The following is an 11049-nucleotide window of genomic DNA, read 5'->3' as shown; positions in this document are numbered from 1 at the left end:
GTACTTGGTAACATTAATTGAGTTTGAAGTTTGATTGTATATAAATTCAAGTTCTTATTTAAGAAATTTATGGTACAAAATCAACTATTTTATATATATATAATTATATATTTAAGAAATTATTAATAAAGTCAACGTTGGTCAACGACCGATGCGTCACCGACGCGTCACCGACTCGGCCGACGCGACCTTTTTAGGTCTCGACCGATGCGTCCCCGACTCGCGACTTTTACAACCTTGTTAATAGTAGTATACAAGTTATCAAAATGATACAACTTTGGGCCTGTTTCTTTTTGTATTATTGGGCTTAATTGCCTAGCAAGCTTATTCGGTCACCCAACTATGTGTTTACTTATGACTCATTCAATCACCAGTCCTATATGGGGAGCTATTTCATAAACCCAAAAAAGTGGTGTCCTCTGGATATAGACGCCTAAATTATATTTTCTTGACAATTCTACCCACCCTTTCTCTGTCATTATTTTATCGTTTCCAACTGCACTACTAATATTTCTATTCAAGTAAATAACAGACATCAACAACGATTCCTTCATACGTGCATCGTCACCATCGCTATTGGCTTTTATCATCTCCGTCGGTGTATGATTCCTTCATAAGTGCATCGTCATCATCGCTATTGACTTTTATCATCTCCGTCGCTGTCTCTACACCCCGACTGGCGCCAAACGATTGCCGTCGCCCGTCGCCTGTCGCCTTAGGAGTGGTATATTAAATCTGCAAGAGAAGGCGAAACACCAACGAATTTTGTGGTTTTACTTTGAAGATGTTTAGATAAAGGTGTGTTTGGTGTTTTAGATGGATAAAGTAACTCATGCTACTTTGTGAGTTTGCAAAACATAAATAAAAGAAGTTGAATCTGTATGTTTTAGATGATGTTTTTACCTGCTATGTTTTGCAAAAACAAATAATTTTTTTATAATTATGTTGGTTTAGATAATTATAAACCGTGTTAATAAGGTTAAATATAATAAGAAATAAAGAGAAGGGTAAATAAGTAATTTTTATTATTCAGATATTTCATTCAGTAAATAAAGTAAACACAAAATTATCATTTTTAGATTAGTACATATGGTCATCTACTTCCATATAACTATCTATATCCATAACAGAACTTAATAAAAATAAAGTAAACAGGCCCTAAAGTTGTTAAAATGTATAAAATTCATGTACAAATTTATAACCATCATTTTAAATTAAATATATAATATAATCGTTACGTAAATAAAATTATAAAGTTGTCGGAAAGTCTTTCAATTTTTTCTATGAAATAAAACTTTGTTAAACCAAGTATGAGTGAAAAGATCTTCTTCAAAATAAACATCAATAATATTCAATTTCAAGAATGTTAACAATATATTTTTTTAAACAATATAAAATAAATAATAATAGTAATAAGTATATTTATGTTAATTAAATATTGATTGATATTAAATAATAATATTTAATATTAATTAATTTAATATTTAATTTAATATTAATAATGAAAAAGAAAACTATGTAGCTTTCTTTCGTGTTTGTTAGCGTTTTCTACTTCACTATATTCACAGCTGGTACATCTTGTCCATAATAAACTTCTGTATCTTCATATCTTCATTAATTTATTTATTTATTTATATCTATATAGTTATATATTTAACTTAATTTATATTTATTACGACTACATATAATATAATATTTACATAAACAATATACATATGTAAACACTAAAACATCCTCTTGTGCTTCTCAATTATACTACACTTGATCTATACAGATTCCCTGCCTTTTCTTCTCGCTCCAGATTTGATATTCATTTACGTTTGACTCTACATCTTCTTGTAAGGTATTGCATTTAGTTCAAACTACAGTGTAGTCTAATTAGTCCTAATTATAAATTATCTGATTCTGTATTACACATCTTAATGTTTACTAGTTGATGTTTTTCGCACATTTATAACATTTCAATTGATAAAAACCTAATTATTTTATTGATATTACCTACAGATCCGTGGTTATGTTTGCTTTTGGCTGTTGATTCTTCGAATCTGTAGTTGATTTGATTGCTTCTGTAAGGAGTGATGGAATCTGAAGGAGAGACTGGGGTTAGTAGTTTGTAATTCTTACTTTGATCATAATTAGTGATTAATTGCACTTAATTGTAGGTCAAATTATGCTGTTCTACTGATCTGATGTTTCATTTGAATACTGGAAATGTATTAGTAAATGTAGATTCAGGTTTCACTTTTTTAGTTTTTGCTAGATTTATGATCAATACATGGCAACTTGATCATGATTGTAGTGATTAATTACGCTTAATTTAAGGTCAATTTCTGTTGTTCTACTGATCTGATGCTATCATTGATTATTATATAGCAAGTTGATCATGATAGTAGTGATTAATTACACTTTTATAGGTGAATGCTGCAGAATTTACTGATTTGAGGTGTTGATTTGATTTTGAACACAGGAGATATTTTACTTATTTAATCACCTTATGTATCTCAGTTTCTATTCTATGTCAGATACTTAGATGTGTGATTAAGCTTATATAAAGTTGATCTAATTTGAAGTATGATATTGTGATTGTGTAGGGGAATTCTATGAAGAAAGTAGGCGGTCAGGTTTGCCAGATCTGTGGTGATATAGTTGGCACTACATCGAAAGGAGAGCCTTTTGTTGCTTGTGATGTTTGTGCATTTCCAGTTTGTAGGCCTTGCTATGAATACGAGCGAAAGGATGGCAATCAGTCTTGCCCTCAATGCAAAACCAGATACAAACGACTTAAAGGTTTAAATCTACCGTGAGATTTTATTCAAATATACTGTTTTGTGTTCATTCTGTATGACTTGATGAAGTCTGATTTACATCTACATCTATGAATGTTGTGTTTCTATCAGTGAATTGCAAAGATATATGAGGGCTTGATTGTTTATTTTGTTCGATCACAGGAAGCCCTGCAACTGCTGGTGACCGAGAAGAGGATACTGACGTGGATGAAGAAACGACAACTTTTCCTTTTTCTTCTCAAACTCAGAACGAGAAACAGAAGACTGCAGAGCTCATGTTGAACTGGCAGATGGCGTATGGACGAGGAGATGAAACTAATGCTCCTAATTATGATAAAGAGGTCTCTCATAACCACATACCTTTACTTACCAGTGGACATGAGGTACCTGCATTTTAACTTCCCTTAATTTCAGATTTTTTTCAAAGTAGCAAATTAAATGTTGTGTGTATACCATTGTGTGATTGTTTGTATTTAAAAGGTTTCTGGGGAGTTATCTGCTGCATCTCCTCAACGTCTTTCAGTATCATCTCCTCCACCCGAAAGACTCACACATTCTTATGCTGGATATGTGAATCAATCCCGTATGTCTTTTATGATTTAATAATAATATGTGAGTTATCTTTATGATATATGTCAAATTTAAAGTTAGTCTATTGTTTGCAGCCAATATTAGAGTTGTGGATCCTGTGAGAGAGTTTGGATCCACAGGATTAGGGAATTTGGCCTGGAAAGAAAGAGTTGATGGGTGGAAAATGAAACAGGACAAAAATTCAGTTCCAATGACAACTAGTCGTGCTGCATCTGAAAGGGGTCAAGATATTGATGCTAGTACTGACATCGTTGACGATTCGTTGCTGTAAGTCTACATAATCCTGTTGAAAGAGAAGATGTTATTCCTTCTTAATGGATTTTAGATATTTGTTATTTTTGACATCAATCTTCTTTTAGAAAAAGCTAACTAGGCTTGATTATTGTTTCTGTTTTGGTTGACCATGCTAGTTTGATCTATGTTTATCTTGTAAATTAATATGATCTGTTCTACTTATGAAGGAATGATGAAGCCCGTCAGCCACTTTCGAGGAAAGTATCCATTCCATCATCCAGGATAAATCCATACCGAATGGTTATTGTTCTTCGGCTGGTTATTCTTTGCATCTTTTTGCACTATCGAATCACGAATCCTGTGACTAATGCATACCCGTTATGGTTACTCTCTGTTATTTGTGAGATTTGGTTTGCTGTATCATGGATATTGGATCAGTTCCCTAAATGGCTTCCTATAAATCGCGAGACTTACCTTGACCGGTTATCCTTGAGGTAATATTATGTCCCTTGAAATCGTTCTTTTGTTTAAAAGTTTATTTCTATGCTTTGATATACGCCTTTAATGTGATTATGTGATTATTATCAATATGAAATGAACAATTAACTGTTATAATAAAATAATAATAATAATCTGAAATAAACTTCCCTAAGTTGTACGAGGTAGGAATCTTATACCTATTTGTTTATATACAGGTATGAGCGTGAAGGAGAGCCATCGCAACTAGCTGCTGTCGACATTTTTGTGAGTACTGTGGATCCATTGAAGGAACCACCACTTGTCACAGCAAACACTGTTTTATCCATCCTTGCAGTTGACTACCCGGTTGACAAGGTGTCGTGCTACGTTTCTGATGACGGAGCAGCCATGTTGTCATTCGAGTCACTATCTGAAACATCGGAATTTGCCAAAAAATGGGTTCCTTTTTGCAAGAAATATCAGATTGAGCCACGAGCTCCAGAATGGTACTTCTCCCAGAAGATTGATTACCTGAAAGATAAAATTCAACCAACATTTGTAAAAGATCGCAGAGCTATGAAGGTGAGACATTTTTCATGCTAGTGGGTTAACGATTCTACATGAGGTGGCAAATGTGACCCCATTACTTCAAAATTTGGTTTGGTTATGTTTATATCTTAAATGGGTCAAATATGAAGATTAAATATAAGGGGAATACGTCTAATGGGCTGAGTTATACTACTTGATTGTCACACATCCATTATCTAACGTGATCACAATTAACACGTTTAGCTATTCAATTAAAAATACAAACACAGTAAGAAAGGATTGAACCAATAGATGTCTTTTGGTTAACCATGGTTACCTGCTAAAGTACGTCCTATTTCCACTCTAACCTATTTCAACTTGTGGCCTTATCTGTCTAACCTGCTGGTACTGCCACCTGTAATAATGCACCATTTTTCTCTTGGTGGATTGTTTCTTACTTTAAGTTACAAAAATGCAGAGAGAATATGAAGAATTCAAAATTCGTGTGAATGGTCTTGTTGCGAAGGCTCAGAAAGTTCCTGATGAAGGATGGATTATGCAAGATGGCACACCATGGCCAGGGAATAACACCAGAGATCATCCAGGAATGATTCAGGTTATTTGATTTACTTAATAATTAATCGTTTTCACCTATATGTGAAAATTAATATTTCGTTATAACTTGTTATAATAAATAATAATATAATATAATATATAATATAATTATAATAATGTAATTAAATGGGGATATAAATATTATTTTCTCAGGTTTTCTTGGGTCAAAATGGTGGGCTTGACAGTGAAGGAAATGAGTTGCCACGATTAGTGTACGTATCGAGAGAAAAACGTCCAGGCTTTCAACATCACAAAAAGGCTGGTGCCATGAATTCACTTGTATGTAATTTTCATATATGAATCGTATCTACTAATATATCTTCTTGACATCATTGAATCATAACTAAATATGTTACTATTTGTAGGTTCGTGTATCTGCAGTGCTTACAAATGGCCCCTTTTTGTTAAATCTTGATTGTGATCATTACATTAACAACAGTAAGGCGCTTCGAGAAGCTATGTGCTTTATGATGGACCCGAACCTTGGAAAGTACGTATGCTACGTCCAATTTCCACAGAGATTTGACGGCATTGATAGGAACGATCGATATGCTAACAGAAACACAGTGTTCTTTGATGTGAGTTCTTTTATCTCTCAACCTATATTTACTCTCATAAATGTGCCAAGTGTTTATATAATGTATTTTTCTACAGATTAATTTAAGAGGTTTAGATGGGATTCAAGGTCCAGTTTATGTGGGTACTGGATGCGTGTTTAACAGAACAGCGTTATATGGTTATGAACCTCCTATTAAACCTAAGAAGAAGAGAGAAGACGGTTTCTTCTCTTCTTGCTTTGGTGGATCACGAAAGAAGAGTTCAAAATCAAGTAAAAAGGGATCTGATAAAAAGAAATCGAGCAAACATGTCGATCCAACTGTGCCAGTTTTCAATCTGGAAGATATAGAAGAGGGAGTTGAAGGTTAATTTCTGTAGAATATAATATTAAGCATTATCCTTATTATTATTATCTTTATTTGCTATCAAAATTTTAAAAATCTTTTACATTATTGCACATGTTAAATCAGGTGCTGGATTTGATGACGAGAAGTCATTGCTGATGTCACAAATGTCACTAGAGAAACGGTTTGGCCAATCAGCTGTTTTTGTTGCATCAACGCTTATGGAGAATGGTGGTGTTCCTCAATCTGCTGCGCCAGAAACGTTACTGAAAGAAGCTATTCATGTTATCAGTTGTGGTTATGAAGATAAAACTGATTGGGGAAATGAGGTGGGTTATTTATTAGACAAAATTATGCAGATAGTCCCTGTGGTTCGTTCAAATTTGCGGATATAGTCCCTAAACTTTTTTTTGCACGCGTAGTCCTCACGTTTTGCAATTTTTGCACGAGTATTGAGTTAAGAAAAAAAAAATAGCAAACACTAACTCGAGGGACTATCCACGGAAAAAAATTTGCAATTTTTTTGCATGCGTATTCTATCAATTATGCTTCATGTATATGCTAAAGTGAAATTTGACTATGAAATCTGCAGATTGGATGGATTTATGGTTCAGTTACAGAAGATATTCTTACAGGATTTAAAATGCATGCTCGTGGATGGCGATCGATATACTGCATGCCACCTAGGCCCGCCTTTAAGGGTTCTGCTCCTATTAATCTGTCAGATCGTTTAAATCAAGTTCTTCGATGGGCTTTAGGATCTGTTGAAATTCTGTTCAGCCGGCATTGTCCGATTTGGTACGGGTATTCGGGAAGGCTAAAATGGCTCGAGCGATTCGCGTACATTAACACAACCATTTACCCCATCACCTCTATTCCTCTTCTTATTTACTGTACTCTCCCTGCTGTCTGTCTTCTCACTGGAAAGTTTATCATACCACAGGTAATTATTATATTACCTTCTAGTGTCTTTCTTTTTTTTTTTTTTTGGGAAAAGCAAAATGAACTTTTATAAGTCGGATAACAGATTAACAGTAAAAATTCGGGTCAAAGTCGGTCAAAAATTGTCTTTTTGTTTGGCCTTCTTCTAGTGTAAGCGAAAATCCCAAGCCCATTTAAAAATTAGCTGGGAAAAACACCAACGTACCTAGCATCCTTAAAGATAAATTAATAAATACACTATAATATGGAAAACATTATAAAAACCTATATATTATTTGAACTACACCATCTTATTTGTAAATCATTATTTTTAGAATATATATGTATAAAATTTTTATGTTTGAAATATTTAAATTAAAAATTATGGAGTATTTGCATTTAAAAGTTGACGTTGTTCAACGTCCGACTCGACCTTTCAAGGTATCCTCTCGCTTCTTTTTTAACCTTGATATCGATTAATAGTCTATTAATTGTATACTAGCTCCTTAGTTTTACATAATTGCATCAGTAATCTTGCATAGTATCCTTAAAGATAAATTAATAAATACACTATAATTACAGAAAAGATTATGAAAAACCCATAATATATTATTAATTTACACCACATGTCCACATCATATTTGTAAATCATTCATTTTTAAAGTATTTATGTTCGAAATACTTAAATTTAAAATACATTTATATTTAAATATTAACGTTGGTCCGTGTCGACTCCTCGACCGACTCGACCAATCAAGGTCCTGACCGAATCGTCTCGGCTCGCGTCTTTTTCAACCTTGATATAGATTAATAGCCTCTTAATTGTATACTAACTCTTCATTTTTACATAATTACAGATCAGTAATCTCGCAAGTTTATGGTTTATATCCCTCTTTCTTTCCATTTTCGCTACTGGTATTCTCGAAATGAGATGGAGCGGTGTCGGAATCGACGAATGGTGGAGGAACGAACAGTTTTGGGTCATCGGTGGCGTTTCAGCCCATCTATTCGCCGTTTTCCAAGGTTTACTAAAAGTACTCGCCGGTATCGACACCAATTTCACCGTCACATCAAAAGCCTCCGACGAAGACGGTGATTTCGCCGAACTTTACATGTTTAAATGGACGACACTTTTAATCCCGCCTACAACTCTCCTCATCGTAAACTTGGTAGGAGTGGTAGCCGGAATTTCGTATGCAATTAACAGTGGGTATCAGTCGTGGGGTCCACTTTTCGGTAAACTGTTCTTCGCCTTTTGGGTGATTGTTCATCTTTACCCGTTTCTCAAGGGTTTGATGGGGAAGCAAAACCGGACACCTACTATTGTTGTCGTGTGGTCGATTCTACTTGCGTCCATTTTCTCTCTGTTATGGGTTAGAATTGACCCGTTTACCACTAAAGTTACTGGCCCGGATGTTAAGTTTTGTGGAATCAATTGTTAAATTAATAATAGAAGTATTTAAAGTTACATAAACATTTGAATATTAAGCTCTTGTGTGATGTGGAGTATTCAGTTGTAATTGAAATTATCAAATTTACTGCATAGTTATAATACTGGTTACATATCTATATCTTCTTTTCTTTTTACAGTTTTGTATGTCATACTTATAAACCATCTTATTGTATTTTGGTATATTGATATTTATAAATTTACCTTTTTAATTTCCATTTGTCCAATCTTCTTTGTAATGAACTCAGTGTGTATAGACATACAACTTTTTTTCTTTTCTTTCTTAATTTTATTTTTTTTTTATTTGAATCATTTTGGACCATAGAAACAGGCTTGGGGATAAGACAAGGTAGATACCCTGATTTTCTGAATCTAGCTATATATATCTAAAAAAATCTCTAATGAAGAAACATTATTAGAGCTATGGCTATAGCTGCAAGTACAAGTTCATGCCCATGTTTTGGCTTGTTTGCGGAGACGAAATGCAGCTTGAAAATGAGAAATAGTGCATGCAAAAATGTTGTGGGTATGAAAGCATTAAAGACGATGAATTCGAATTCAAATTCAAATTCAAATCTGAGTAGCTCTTTCTTGGATGATGAATTGCATGCCCAGATAAATCGTTTATCTTTCACGAATCACCATCAGCGAAAGCTCAACAAAACGATTGTTAACGAACTTGGCGGGCAATACGAAGAGGTCTTTAATGACATCAAATTGGTACTGTTTTGTTTTGTGTTCTATTGAACCTTTTGCTAAATATTTTATATTACTAATTTACAGAAAAATAGTTGTTTGAGTGCAGGAATTGCGCAATTGTTTCACTAAAAAAGCAGTTAGAACTGTTCTTCATCAACTCTATGAGATGAATCCACCGCAATATATTTTTCTGCGCAAGCAAGTGAAGCCATTTTTACTCACATTTTTTGCATTATTTTCTTTACTAAACTTAGTTTTGCCTCCAGTTTTGGTTGATTTAGGTTCTTGACTTGCAGTTTCATTGCAGAAAATGATCCTGCAGATGGGAAACAATTTCTTAGGAACCTTGTAAAGGTTAACTTCAAACACAAGATAATTTCGACTTGTTTACTTATTAATGGATCGATTCGAGACATCTTTATTATCTAAAAACTTAAACAAAGTAGAATCATGAAAAAAATATGGGTCAAACAGGTTGAAGTTGCAAAAAGTTGAATAGCTGTAATTTTTCGTTGTACAAAAGGCTTTTTAAATCAATGTTCATAAGAAAAAGATTGCTATTGTTACATTTTTGTGTAAAAGAAGGTTTTTGAGCTAACCCAACCTGAACGTTGCCAACAAAACAACCCAAATGGACTCGAAACTGTCTTGGCCAGTTACCCTGTCCACGACCCACCCATTTTACCACTTTCGTTAGCCACTATATTGGAGAATGATATGTACCATTGTACCCTGTGTTGCAAATTATGTAATTATTGAATCACTAAGTTATATCTGATGAAAGTTACTGAAAACAAATTAAAAATCTTTTTCAAAACTCAAAAAGCTTATACTGGCCTGCCTCTCTTAGCGAGAGGTCAGGAGTTCGACTCCCGTGAGGTGCAACATTGCACACAAGGTTGCCCCTTTACCCTTGAATTCCACCCAAGGGTGTCTTCCGCACATCGCGTTGCGGGGGCAGTGGGGGAGGGGGGTTTTACCGCCCATGCCCTCGGATTGGGCCGGGTTTCCTCCTGGGCAGCAGCTGGGGGCGGGTTATGCAATTGTAGGAGATGAACGGGTGGATGGTTAAGTCCCATAGGTGATCTCGTTCTGCTCTTCAAAAAAAAAAAAAAAAAAAAAAAAAAAAAAATCTAAAAAGTCAATTTGGCTAATGTCCTAAAATACATAGTACATTCACGAGCAGATCAGTATATCACACGATCAATTATCTTTGTTTTTTAGGAAAATCAAGATCTCGCCGAAAGAGTAATGATCACGCGCCTTCACCTGTATGGAAAGTGGATTAAGGTAATCCCATTGGTATATATAACAGTTTTTTTCCTTCCAACAAAAACTTGTTATATTTGTTATTAAACGCTAACGATTGGTGTTAATAATGGTGAAGCAGGAATGTGATCATGCTGAAATATACAAGGAAATTTCGGACGAAAACTTGGAGTTGATGAGGGAAAGGCTCTTGGAAACTATCATATGGCCTACTGATGACCAAAATGCAGAATAAGCATATTGTTTGTATCAGATTAGTAACTTAAATATAGAGACTAGAAGAAGTACTACTTAGTAATTTTGTTATTACTGGACTCGAATTATAAACTTTTGATGATTGATTTAGAGCACATTGTGGATAAATGATGAGATGGTGTTTTTGAGTACAATGAAGTTCAGTTCAAACGAATATAAAAAAACCGCGCTTCGCTGCGGGTGGTTTTGATCGGTTAACGGTTGGTTAATTGAACGTTAAAAAACGGTTAAGTGTTGGTTAATTGAACGTTCAAAAAATAAAGGAATGAAAAGGGATAGTGAAAAAAGTAAGTGAAAAAAGTTTGGTAAGTTATTTAAATTTTTCTTTTCGAACAACAGC

General features: G+C 34.1%; 2 protein-coding genes across 4 annotated transcripts; both read left to right on the top strand.

Annotated features, from left to right (window-relative positions):
- The first annotated feature begins 2596 nt into the window (after positions 1-2596).
- LOC139902774 (cellulose synthase A catalytic subunit 3 [UDP-forming]-like) lies at positions 2597-8669 on the top strand. 2 transcript variants are annotated; one of them, XM_071885381.1, is made up of 13 exons: positions 2597-2787; positions 2949-3169; positions 3267-3369; positions 3452-3644; positions 3839-4105; positions 4307-4652; positions 5077-5214; positions 5367-5492; positions 5579-5791; positions 5868-6135; positions 6242-6444; positions 6708-7058; positions 7894-8669. In XM_071885381.1, exons 1-13 carry the CDS (start codon positions 2601-2603, stop codon positions 8476-8478), a joined length of 3201 nt encoding a protein of 1066 aa, XP_071741482.1. In that variant the 5' UTR covers positions 2597-2600; the 3' UTR covers positions 8479-8669. The 2 variants fall into 2 exon arrangements, with proteins under 2 accessions (XP_071741482.1, XP_071741481.1); XM_071885380.1 differs by lacking the exon at positions 2597-2787 and having other exon boundaries at positions 2953-3169.
- Positions 8670-8843: 174 nt separating this feature from the next.
- On the top strand, positions 8844-10828 carry LOC139897131 (chaperonin-like RbcX protein 2, chloroplastic). Of its 2 annotated transcripts, none has more exons than XM_071879786.1 (5): positions 8844-9206; positions 9292-9383; positions 9482-9539; positions 10410-10475; positions 10573-10828. In XM_071879786.1, exons 1-5 carry the CDS (start codon positions 8910-8912, stop codon positions 10687-10689), a joined length of 630 nt encoding a protein of 209 aa, XP_071735887.1. In that variant the 5' UTR covers positions 8844-8909; the 3' UTR covers positions 10690-10828. The 2 variants fall into 2 exon arrangements, with proteins under 2 accessions (XP_071735887.1, XP_071735888.1); XM_071879787.1 differs by having other exon boundaries at positions 8861-9206; positions 10576-10828.
- Positions 10829-11049: the final 221 nt, after the last annotated feature.

The sequence above is a fragment of the Rutidosis leptorrhynchoides genome, chromosome 3 (genome assembly GCF_046630445.1).
Source record: "Rutidosis leptorrhynchoides isolate AG116_Rl617_1_P2 chromosome 3, CSIRO_AGI_Rlap_v1, whole genome shotgun sequence".
In the NCBI taxonomy this organism is placed as follows: domain Eukaryota; kingdom Viridiplantae; phylum Streptophyta; class Magnoliopsida; order Asterales; family Asteraceae; genus Rutidosis; species Rutidosis leptorrhynchoides.
This window is presented reverse-complemented; position numbering and strand designations above follow the sequence as displayed.

What these genes read in the sequence shown, in the direction of transcription:
- LOC139902774 (XM_071885381.1), top strand. Translation starts at nt 2,601, where the DNA reads ATGAAGAAAGTAGGCGGTCAGGTTTGCCAGATCTGTGGTGATATAGTT. An exon ending in AAGATCGCAGAGCTATGAAG is followed by an intron (nt 4,653 to 5,076) that starts GTGAGACATTTT and finishes ACAAAAATGCAG; the next exon opens with AGAGAATATGAAGAATTCAA. An exon ending in GAAAGTTTATCATACCACAG is followed by an intron (nt 7,059 to 7,893) that starts GTAATTATTATA and finishes ACATAATTACAG; the next exon opens with ATCAGTAATCTCGCAAGTTT.
- LOC139897131 (XM_071879786.1), top strand. Translation starts at nt 8,910, where the DNA reads ATGGCTATAGCTGCAAGTACAAGTTCATGCCCATGTTTTGGCTTGTTT. An exon ending in TTCTTAGGAACCTTGTAAAG is followed by an intron (nt 9,540 to 10,409) that starts GTTAACTTCAAA and finishes TTTGTTTTTTAG; the next exon opens with GAAAATCAAGATCTCGCCGA. An exon ending in TGTATGGAAAGTGGATTAAG is followed by an intron (nt 10,476 to 10,572) that starts GTAATCCCATTG and finishes ATAATGGTGAAG; the next exon opens with CAGGAATGTGATCATGCTGA.